Source organism: Falco peregrinus, chromosome 1 (genome assembly GCF_023634155.1).
Source record: "Falco peregrinus isolate bFalPer1 chromosome 1, bFalPer1.pri, whole genome shotgun sequence".
NCBI lineage: Eukaryota > Metazoa > Chordata > Aves > Falconiformes > Falconidae > Falco > Falco peregrinus.
This window is the reverse complement of record NC_073721.1, coordinates 129917696-129929928: the sequence shown is the minus strand read 5'-3', so window position 1 is coordinate 129929928 and position 12233 is coordinate 129917696. Positions and strand designations below refer to the sequence as shown.

The following is a 12233-nucleotide window of genomic DNA, read 5'->3' as shown; positions in this document are numbered from 1 at the left end:
AGCAAGCTGGGAGAAACATTAATACAATCATTGATAACAACAGGCAGTGCTCTCCCACCCCAGATTTCCTTGCCGTGCCAACATAAAAGCAAGAGGCTTACCGCTGGGTCCTCTCGTTGATGGTATTGACTCCCTGGAGATCTGAGAGCGGTGTCCGTGGGCTCTTCCGAGTAATACCTAAAGCAGCACATAAAAAAAGATGTTTCTGCCTGGCTCTTTGCCAAAAAGCAGTTAGCACAGCCATAGCTTAGCACTGACTACAGCAAGGAGGAGCATGTACGTGTCATGGCATATGCTGCGCATACAAGGGTGCCAAGGATGCCGACATACCCATTGTCTACTAAGTTCTACCTCTCTGCTTCAGTCATCACCCTTATGAGTAATGCTGTTTGCTCAAGCCTACTAATTCCCCACCCACACATGCATGTTGTGCTAGGGACACGCTGTCCCCCAGCTAGTAAGCAAATGGGGTGAAGGAAGAGGTTGCTGTGTTGGGGGGCCCAGCCACCTGTGACCTGCATGTCCAAAATGTCCCTAAGCTCTCCACTGTGCACAGGACACCCCAGTTGCTTGCATGGGCCAAACACCTGAACGTAAGTAGGATCCCTGGAAAAATGGTAGTTTATTCCTTGTACACTTCTTCCCTTCCTGCAGACATATGGACAGGGACATGTGTGGCAAGTAGTATATATTGCACAGGGAGGCTTTATTGCCTATTGAACCTATATCCTCTGATAGGGATAGTTTTAGAAAAATTCGTATTTAATAAATAGCCAAGAAAGTTATCATGCATGGCTACAGAAGCAGACATTTCTAGCTTCCACAAAGTAGAAATGTTTTGCAACCAAGCATTTAGGAAGACAGAAGACAACAACACACTTTTCAAGTCACTAAACTACAGATATTTAAAGACCCGATAAAGTAAAATTTGACATGAAAACCACTAAGCAATTTTTTAACTGTCCTGAAATCACTTCTGTGAGACAGAAAACATCGCAGCACTCACCTGAACATGGGCAAAAAGTATATTCCTTTACCAAAGAAAGAAGTCTAAACTATAGTTTGTAACAGAATAGGAAGAAGCAATAGCATACCCCTCCTCCCCACATTTATCATCTTCCTATTTAACATAGCCCAGATGCTGAGCTAAATGGTGTCCTAAGGACCCTTTTATTCTGAAGATGAACGCAAAGCAAATAGAGAGGTCTGCACCTGTCCTGCTGGTGTGCCAGTTCCTCAGAGCCTGACAGTTCTAAGGAGATGAATTCCTACCAAACCTCAGCAGGCAATATCCCCTTAATGGGACAGCAACTGTCCTTTACCTGTTGAGGTATTTTAATAGTTTGTCTTTAAGCCGGAACACTGGGCAGGCAATGCCTGAAAAGGCTGATGTTCCACTTGGTTAAATTATTGTATCTAAAGGTGTCCAAATATCCTAGAGGTCCAAGCAAAAGAAAATTCAGGAATGTGCTGCCACAGGTCATCTTTGATCTTGCCTGTGCTCCAAGGCAGGACCGAATCACCCCTGCATGAGAAGGTTTTGCAATCTCCAGCTCTGGAGGTTTTTAGAAAGGAAACCAAATAATCTATCCAAGTGCCTAGCTATGCCTAGAGTTCAACCTCCTTTTTAATCCCTCTTTTTGCCATTTAACCCATTTTTTGCTACATTTCTTAGCCTAGGCGCATTCTTTTACCTCTTTCAAGGCTGGGACTTATGTGCCAAAAATTGCTTGCTTAGAGCACAGAAAACCCAGTTGTAAAGGGGGAGGCAGAAATGGGAATAATCAGAAAGCTGATTAGTATTTTTTGTAGCTATTTTTACACTAAGAAAGCACCTAACATATAGCTGCATCTATTTTATATATAGTATATATGCCTGGATACTTTCTGCATTAAGGCACAGAAGGCTTCTCTAACATAAAGCATTCCATGAGAAATGGTCTTTCACTGGTGTTTCTAAGATGTTTTTTTTGTCCATGCTCTTCTTTCTGGAGCAAACTGTCTTCCTTCACTTCCCCGCATGCCCCAGCAAAGAAATCCCTGAAAGAAAAAGGCCAAACCACCATTCTAACCTAACAAGTCAGGCTGAAGTTGGGAAGACAAGTTTGTGTCAAAATATTACTGCACCTGCACCCTGCATTGCTTGGGAGCAGGGAATTTCTATTGCAAGCTTCCAGATAACAGCTGCATTAACACCGCATCATGATTCTGCAAGCTTAGCACCTTAAGTGACTTTCTGGTCAATGACAGTTACAGTCACAAGCAGGGTTAGATGGCTGCTTGAGCTGTACCAAACCCAGCCGACCTGCCAGCAGCACCACTTCCCTACACTGTGCCATCACCTGGCTCTTAAAAGAAGAAACGCATACATGCCACAGCTGAATGGAAGTTGTCATATTGATGTAGCCCCTTTTCTGGAAAACGGAGTAGGGGTTTTTAGAAATGAAAGGCAAAAAGGTTTTAGATTTGAGCTGATGAGTCACATGTGGCTTTGAGAATTCTGTACAGTGAATACAGGCTATTGAATTGTACATATTATACAAATAATACATTGCATGCAAGGAACAGTGGTGTGAGTGAAAACCACTCACTCCCTTTGCCCTGCTCAGATGCAAGCTGATCTTTTTTACACTTCAGGGATAAAATTATTCTGATTTTTCAAGCACATTCTCTTTTCTTCAGCTCTAGCATTTCAGAAAGACAGACTGATATGCCTAATAGGTCTTTGCCCTCATTGAGAAGAGCTTTGGATAATCCCAGTCTACTCCTTACCCATGAACTTCAACCCACAGAGCTTTGGTCCTGAACTCAGAGATGTCTAAACCCAGTGCCCTGCTCTGGTGGAAGACCATCAATTAACTGATAGACTGAAAGACACCACTGAAGCAGCTCAGATGGTAAGGGAAGGGCGATCAGCTGGCTACACAAGATGAATACCAAGTGACCTAAATGGAATCTCAATATATTCAGCAAATCAATTAGTTTTCTCTCTGTGTGCACAGCTAGAAGTAATTGCACAACTCATCTTGAGTTGATGTCAAGGAGATGACCAACTTGGTCCCTCTCTCAGGGATGACATCGATGTAACCTCACCTGACTCCTGGGAAAAGCTGAGTCCCCAGGGCCAACCTCAGCCCCAGCATCCTCGCCTGCGGGGCCTCCAAGCCTACTGAATTCAGGACTGAAAAATTATACATGCTCCAACCCCAGCTCAGCCTGCCAAAGCCATGGAGCCTGGGGAAGCAGCTCACAGGAGCACATCCCGTGGGAAGATGTGAATCATTTCCGAATGGAGAACATGAATTACTCGTTTGTCTGGTCAGATGCTCTTGGCCAGTTCACAAACTACAGCAATGTTACTCTCAGATCCATGTATTGGTTTTACCTTAAGAGAGACCAATCTGCGTCGACTAGTCTAGAAGAAGTGAGGTTTTAAAATGCTGAGCTCAACACTGAGCTCAATGTCACTGTTTCATATTAAAGCACGAAGTGTCTCGAGTTGTATGAATTTCCCTCTTCACACCTAAGCAACTGCAAATTACCCCCCTTCAAACTTCCTATATTGCCAAGCTAACTTACAAATTACAATTAAATTGATGAATTGATTGCAATTAAAATTACTCATAATCACCTTCTTTTTCAATAGTTTCTTAGTAGTATCAGCAAGGTCACTTAGCACACCACCACTTAATAAAAGCTAGTGCTGTGTTTGCATTACTGCTTTGTATTTCCTTGTAGCAATAGTGGCAATGGTGGGAACTTACATAAAAAAAGTAATGCAGTCTAAATTAAGCATTAAAGTCTAAATTAACAGTTAAAACACCTCTGCTTCCCCCCAGTGCTACATGCTGCAGGAAGCACGGACACCTGATATAAGGTTTCTAGCAGGAAAAGTGTATTTGTGGGGGCTTAACATGCAACTACTTTACTTACCGTGCTCAGGTCTGCGGAAAAAAACTGGGTGTTTTGCATTTACACCTAAGCTGCAAAATGTTTAAGTTAGCTACTTGGGCTGAGGATCTGCCCTTGCAGACTGCATATAGCAGTGCTCTATTTCTGTAAGTTTTAATGTGCAACACGAAGGAAGAGAATAATGGCAGAAAAATTATATATCTAAAGATATGAGCACCAAATATGCATTCTTTTAATATATGTATATAAAATAAAGTAGTGCAGGCAAGAGCGTCCATGTTGTCATGCAGGATGAGTTTATTACGTGACAGAGGAGTGAGGAGGAAGAAACGGAGACCAAGTGCATCCTGACTCATTCTGTAAAATAACTTTGCCAAATGTTTTAGTTTTAAGTAAAAGCCCTCAGAGACAGTATTTTCACAAACTAGAGTTATTTTTCAAGTCCAATGAAATCAGAATAAAGTTAAATTCCAGCTGTATCAGCCATGTGCCTTATATCAGCAATATTCCTACCAGACCTGCAATGCTTTGAACTTATTATCACACATGTGATAACAACAATAAAACACACAAAAAATACCCCAGCATCAGCATCCTGACTTAACGTCAGTTAGTAAACAGGGAAACCACCAACAAAATGACGTGATATCTCAAGAGACACGGGCTTGCATTTAATTTTACTTTCCGAACTCTGCCTAATAATTTCCCAATATGCTCAACATTGCTATAAGGCAGACGATTCAATCCTGCAAGGCTTCTTGGGCATTTATTCTTTTACCCTTTCTACACTGAATGCACCTGGTTTCCATTTCTTGGTGTGTGAGTGTCATATCAGAGGGAAGGGTGGGTGGTGGAGCCTTACTGTACTTCTCCTCCTTGCACCTCTGCAGGATCTCTAAGCTCCTCTGATGAACTGGGTGATGGAGAAAGCTAAAACTATCCACACTTTTCAAAACCGCACATGGCACTGCATCATCATGCCCTTGGGAAGCAAAATAAAAACAACAAAAAAAAAAAGGAGAGAAAAGAAAGATTACAAAAGCAGAAATCAGGAGAGGGTAAAGAACAAGCCCGAAGGACACAAGAGCTCAAAGGTCACACATTTCTCACACTTGACACAATTTAACTTTGGTGTCCTCTGGACATGGTGCCATGGCACAGGAGCGATGGGCTGGACCACATCCCAGCCCTACTTATAAACCTTATTAGCCACAGCATCATCACTTTAGAATCACTTGGAGATTATCTGGGCAAAAAAAAGATGATTAGATAAATCTTTATTTTTATTAATTGTTTTAAAAAATCCTTTCTGTGCCTCTGCCAGGTGTTATACCCAATTCACTGTGCAGATGCTCCCGGACATGGCCACCTCAAATTCTTATCTTGCATCCCAGTGCCACATCTTGCTCAGATTTTGGCAATTAGAAGGAAAAACAGAAATTATCTGTATTAAACAAGGGTTCCATATTCCTCAAGGGAAGAGGATACAGAGTCTGGAGTTAGGCAGGATGGCTGTGAGGTCGAAAGTTGGAAGAAACCATCACTGCCTGGGCAAGAGGACTGTTGACAGCCCAGCTCTGATCACAGGCTGGAGGGGAGGTCCCACAGAAAAGGTCGCTGTGCCATGGGCGGCACCTCTCCGTCATTGTTTACATGGCCAAGTCAAGGGATACGTCATGCTCCCGTTGACGGGCAATGAGGTCACCGAGGAGCCACCTTGTGTCAGCATGTATGGAAGCATTTCATACCAATGCATTAAATCATCAGAAAGAACCAACCTGAACTTGCCAGAGGAACTGTCAAGGGGCATGTTCCTCCCATTAACATCACTTCATGCTGCTCAGTGAGACCTCAAAGACCAATTTTTTGGTTGCTGTGCTGTCACTTTTCCTTGGCAAACACAAAGGGGTTTTTTTAATTCTTTTGGGGAGGAGGCGTGGTGGGGGAGGTAGTGGTGGTTTTCTGGTGCCCAGCATCAAGAATAAATCTGCAGAAGTCAATGGGAGCATTTTCGAGAAGGGGTTACCGTGTAGGTCAGCTGCAATGGGCACTAACCCAAGGAGCAATCCTTGCTGGCTGAATGCAAATGCGGAGCCCGTCCAGGGAGGGCACAGCCCCAGGACCACGAACCCTTCACCAGAGCGAGGATTTAGGTTTGTGTCCAGCAAAACCAAGATGAGAAAGCTGGGAGTCTCCGCAGCCTGGTTTATATGAACAGCGCCAGCTCTTCCATCAAGTTTTCACTAACAAATAATTAGGGGCTTTTGTATAATAAATTAATATCAATGATATAGCAAAAAAATGTCAACCAGCCAGATTTCTTTCCTAAAAAGCTTGATAATGTTCCTTTAATCAAAGTTCACTAACAAATGTAGTTCAAACATGTAGTTGTTTTGGACCATCTCAATCCTCCCTGATAAACTTAATAATAATAATAATAATAATAAAAAAATCTAATTATTGAAGAAGTCCACCCTTCAGCTAATTGCAGCCCGCCAGATCCTGGCATGTTTAATCTGAGGAGGGCTGGCAGCACTGTAAGAAGTATCTCTCAGGCAGAAGAAAAAGGTACACAACAAACTTCATGGTGATGCCCGCTTTGCTGCTCTTCACCTCCAGGTTACCAAGAACGATTGCACAGTCACCAACAGCTGCACTACGAGGATATTAGCAGCATGAAAAAAAGAAAGAGTCCCCAAAGCTAGCAGGAAAAAGTGCTGATTATCCTTACATAAGCAGCCGTAGTACTGGTTGGCACAGAGAAGATAACCAAAAGGATGATGCAAAAAGAAAGCAGAGCAAAATTTTGCAGAGCTGCTTACACATAAGCCGGAGATTTTTCATTAAAATCCCCACTGGGTATTGCAAGCATGACTCGGACATGCCTTCAGACAGGTAAAGACAAAAGAGTGCAAAGGGCATTAAATAAAAAACAAAAAAATCTTCAGATATTTTCCTACTCAGCATTACACCTGCCTGATGGATGGTAGCAGCAGCAGACAGGACCTCAGAAACCCAGGACGGGGCAGCATGCCTTTTCTAAACTTAGGCATAAATATTAAGCGTGCACACTTGGATGACTGTACAGGTGTGAAGTTATTCTCAGCTAATCTACCGTAATTTCATGAAAAGCTCCACAGTCCATGGGCAGTAAGGCACTCAAATCAGGCTAATTAAAGCCAGCAAGGTTTGGTAAAAGAACAAAATAAACCTAAAGCATATGCTGTCTTTGGTTGCCTGCTTTTGGCTATCAAGATGGGGTAATTTTAGCAATTCTTTAATAATTCACAAATGCCTTCTGCCATAGATGCAAAGCAGCAGATTGGGGCTTTTCTGCATTATTTTGGGGAGCAGGAGGGACCACCAGCATCCGGCAGTGGATGTGCCGTGTTGCACCAGCACGCCCCACCGGCCGGACACCAGCCAAGACTTCTGCTCAGGCCTGCCTCTGCTACAGCCATCCGCTTTGTGATGCCCTGGCAGGATCGGGGCGGTTTGGAGGACAACTGAACAGGAGATGGGCATGAGGTGTCACCAGCAAAAGCGTGGTGAAAACATTGCTACGGATCTCACCTCGCTAAGTGCTACCTGGGCAGAAGTCACGCTAGGAGGGGACAGGTGAGGGCAGAGGCAGCTGGACATGAGCAGCCCCAGCTCCACCATCACTTGTAGGGCTAGAGCAAGCTTTCCCTACAAGGATATGGCGTACTTCAATACAGGAATTAGATTTAGGTAATCTCTTCCCACTAGTTCTGCCTATGTAATGGTGACTTGCTCGTGACTTTTCCCCAGTTCAGGCTGAAGATGCACGTAGAAAGAAATTCAGGCTATAAATTATCTGAGGATTGCTGGGAAGCTTAAGACCAATCTTACCCAGCTTTCTGGGTTTTTTTTTTCCCCTCTTTTTTTTTTTTTTTCCTTTTCCTTTCTCAAAACCCAGGGGTTACAAAGCACAAAACCATTTGAAAGCAGGCTAAAGGATACCAGATAGATAAAAGAGCAGCATCACAGGATAGAAAAGGTTTAGAAATCATAGAAATGTATAGAATCTATAGAAATACAATCAGTCATTACCTGATATTCATTAGTTTTGCTGCAGAAAGAAAAGGCAATGCAAGAACTGAGTCTTGGAACTGTCTGAAAACCTTCTGGACTATTTTATACCTATATGTTTATATATATAGATATAAATAGATAGAAGCAAATTATTGCCACAAAATCAAGAATGAAAAGCAGAAAGCTAGCTAGTGGGAAGGTGAGCATGGCAGGCACGACTGATTGCCAGAGATACAGAAAGTGAAGCAGGGCTTGAAATTTGTTCTTACTCCCAAAGGTTGTGAACAGATTTTTATCATTATCAGACAGACCCTGGTTCATGAGAAATATCTTTTCTCTTACGCTGCCCCTGAGTGTTCGAGAGGAAAAGCCTCATAAGCTGAAAGCTGATTTTTGCCTTCTGCTCTTCTTGGGATGCTATTATTTGCCCTGAACAAGAAAATTATTCTTTCCGCTTGTACAGTTTCCGTATCTACATTCCTTGTCCCAGGCTCCCTAGCTGTTCTTGATGCACAGCTCTCAGACTAAAAAAACATCATGGTGCAGCCCCATGCTTAATTTTAACTCAGCTGACATTTTCCCTGCTGAGACTCTAATTTCATCATGAATTTCAAGCCCTCTTGTGCCCAAAAATTAATAGTAATAGCTTGTACCCATCTTTTGGAAATTGCTTTATGCAGAGAAATGGTCTAAAAGCACAGCCAGGTATTGCCTGCCACAGCATGATGATGCACCATTACTTTCCTTTAATTTAATGCCCCCACGTTCGGCATGAGGTGGTTCTGGATGACTGCAAAGCAATGAATTTTGCTAGACAAGAGACACGGTCCCTTGCAGCTTAAAGGGTGAACAGCATGAAAAATTATAGAGAAGAATTATTGCCTTTTTTTGTTTCCGGACGTAACTAACAGTTCAAGAAATCCTAGCAAAAATAATTTGCCTTATTTGCTGAATAATTTTTATGTCTCTGAATCACTCAGGTTTTCCTACATATGCATCCTACAAAGAGGAAAAGTTAAAGCAGCAATAAAGTGAAAATATTTTCTTATAATGTGTTAAAATCCAAACATACCTTAAGATGTGACTTTTGCATAGCAAAAATCTAAACACTGGTTTAATGATTTTTTTTTTTTTTAAATAGATTAAGAGCTCCTAAGAATTTAGGCTACTTAAAGTACTGTAGTAATATATTAGACCTAAACTGCTGGTGAAAATCAGGTGCTAGGATTAGGAGATCAGCACACGTACCAGTTTTCTTCTCCACGTATCTTTTTCCTGCCTCCTTAAAAGCAACCATCGCCCTGAAAAAGGCCCGCAGGACTGCCCAGCGGAAGACGGCCACGGGGTCAATCCCAATCATGCCGCAGATAAAGGCATTTTTGCTGCTTCGCAGGAGAGCTACAATGTCCGGACGCATATGATCAGTGTTTTTCTCACGGAAATCCTGAAGAAGAAGAAAAAGGAAGGAGAGAAAGGAAAATAAACAATATCTACAAGATACGCTGGGTAAGATCTGCCATGCTGTCCCTGGGACAGCACAACTACTGAATCCTGCTGCTATCTTTTTTTTCTGCCCCCATATTGGATGTCTCTTTTTGTCCAGAAAACAATTGTTTTATCCCAAAGCACCGCTCTGCAAAGCATCTCAAAGCTGATGCTTAAGTTTGTCACATGCATTCATTGCATCAGAAACACAATTACAGATTTGCAGTTGTAAATCCTAGGGCTGATTCTCATACAGGCTCACCTGCCCACCAGAACTGCTTCTGCTGATAGTTGGCATGAATAGAAACAGGGTCAAATTTGAAATCATTTGTATGGGACTTCAAAAAGTACCTGCAGCAGTGAGATGCTGAGACCTATGTTCATGTAACTTGTATCATAAAACAGCTAAGGATGAAAAAACCATAGAGTTTTCTACACAAACCAAGCCCCGGAAGGCTACCAAACACCCAGTTTCAACCTGTTCCTTGGACACAGCGTTAACTCAGTGCAGTCCCTAAACTCTTCCCCAAAATGCCAACACACAGAGCTTGCAAAGTGGAAGAGATCAGGAAGACACAATCCCCATCACCTTCTCATTTCAGCCAAGCTTTTCACCAAACACTTCCCTCCTGACCCCCATGTCTCTTCTCTAGCCAAACCTTCTCCAAAACGCCCCTCTGGAGCCTCTGGGACTCTCCTTCCACCATCACAGCTAGATGATTTAAATGAAAACAACTGCTGGGGAACAGCTGGGTGACAGACCTTCACTCCGTACTTCACTTTGCCCGCATAGTGTTTGATGATGAAAGCTGGCTCCATGACTGCTGGAAATTCAATGTAGGAGTTCCCTTCGTGTTGACGCTTAAACTTGTCCAGCAGTGTCTGGTTTGTGGCTTGAGGAAAACTGAGTGGAAAGAATTAAAAACAAAATAGCTGTAAACCCAGTGAAAAAGGTTTTACACATCTTCCTTGGCCACAAACAGGAAAACAGAGAGATTCTGAGCTTCCACTTCTGTGCCTGAAGAACTAGGCAAGCACTATTTTGCATGCTGTCATGTGGTTATACACAAATACAAGGTATATCTGGTGTCTGAAGAACTCTTAACTGACTTAGTAATGGTCTGAAATCAGTTATAAAAGCAAAAATAGGTATATTTTTATTGTGGTATACTGCATTGTATGCTCATTGCATGGAAATTATTCAGGGCAGCTGTGTTTGAAACCCCAAGCTTCTGTCATTGGTTTTGAGGCTCAGACTGCTTGTATTTCTGTGGGGTATTCACACATTTATGAAACATTGAGCTGTTCTGCCTACAAACCTCACTTCAGTTTCAGGACTTACTTGACTGATCCTGGCACAGGAGAGAGGAAGCCTCTTGGTAAAAGCAAGCCAATTCTCCACCCTCAAACTTTATGTAAATCTCCAGCTTGGCAGGGGTATATTTCTCAACTTTACCTAATTTAAGCTGTTTTAGCCTGGTACAGTACCACTGGGCACCGGGGAAGCATCACTGCCGTGCATCTGGTCAACAAGACAAGAAACGGAGGAGAAACCTGCAAGCAAATGGTGGGAGGCGAGCGCGTGCCCTGGACTGGAGCCACATGGATCCAAGGTGATACCAGCAAAACCACCTGGCCTTTCCTGGCCCTTCACATGGAGAAAACTGGCACGCGCCTCTGGCAAGAGATCCCTTACGCTCACAATTTTCCATCCAAAGGCAGATCCAGAAGCCACGTGCTCATCTGATAGCTTCTACTGGGACAAGCTGGATGGATATAACTGAGGATGGAAATCTGAGCTGCAACCCTGATGCCCACAAAATCCTGTGGAAGCACAGCCCCTATGTACATGCCCTCAGCTCACTCTGGCCTAATTTTTAAAAGTAAATTGATAAATCCACCTTAAATATCTGTAACAGCACCCACACAACCTGCTTTAACTCCTGTGCTTGGATCTCCCTTCACTCTGCTCAACTCCAAGCATCTTCACATCTTTACACCGCAAGAGACAGGGAGAGATATGAGGAGAGAAGTAGCAGAAACCTTTGCCTTTCCCTTTAACAGAAGAAATTCTTGAAACAGAATTTTAGTTATTATTTGTTAAGGCTTTTTGCTCAGCTCACTGGGTCTCCACTGTTTGCATTACCACCTTGGAAACAAAACCAGAGACACAGATAAATCAGCCCAGGGAGCTATTAGCATCTTTCTGGGAAAAACCACAAGAGGTAAGACCTAAACACATTTTATGTGAAAAAACAAGTATCACCAGCAAAACCAGTTTCCTACTCACTTGCTTTCCTCATCCAGCAGATGGAGCAGGCCCGTCGGCTTCTTACTGATCAGGTTGATGCAGCTGGAGTTGTCTATGTAGTCTATGTTGTGCCAACTAATTCCTTCTGCTCTATATTCCTCCTAAAAAATACCCCCAGATATTGTAACAATATTGTATGCGAGCAAAAAAAACCCCAAACAACCAACTAAAATTCAAAGAGTTTCGCAGAAGCCGATGCACCATTTACCAAAATGAACATTTCTTCTGCTAATATGCCACCAATATTTTCTTTGATGCAAAAGAAAATGATAAAGAACCACTTGGACAACAGGGAACCATGCAGCATTTTACAATTCCAGATGTACCAGACTTTTGTTCAGACACAGGTTAGGTATATGACAGACCATGCCTATTGCAGATGCTGCGCATCATTGCATCTGGCTTTGCTTTTCCTGGCTTGCTGTTAATGCGCTATATGATGTATTTGCATCAATTAATACTTAGTATT

At 42.8% G+C, this 12233-nt stretch overlaps 1 protein-coding gene across 10 annotated transcripts in view; it reads right to left on the bottom strand.

The window, feature by feature from the left end:
• MYO9A (myosin IXA) overlaps window positions 1-12233 on the bottom strand; it is a 184219-nt gene that overhangs the window by 41544 nt on the left and 130442 nt on the right. For 9 of the 10 annotated variants that reach the window (XM_055818976.1, XM_055818992.1, XM_055819003.1 and 6 more), the window contains 5 exons: window positions 11744-11865; window positions 10216-10357; window positions 9217-9412; window positions 4775-4894; window positions 102-177 (listed from right to left, as the gene is read on the bottom strand). In XM_055818976.1, the coding sequence (XP_055674951.1) occupies window positions 102-177; window positions 4775-4894; window positions 9217-9412; window positions 10216-10357; window positions 11744-11865 (656 nt within the window). The remainder of the gene's footprint in view (window positions 1-101; window positions 178-4774; window positions 4895-9216; window positions 9413-10215; window positions 10358-11743; window positions 11866-12233) is intronic. The other variant, XM_055819009.1, reaches the window with a different exon arrangement.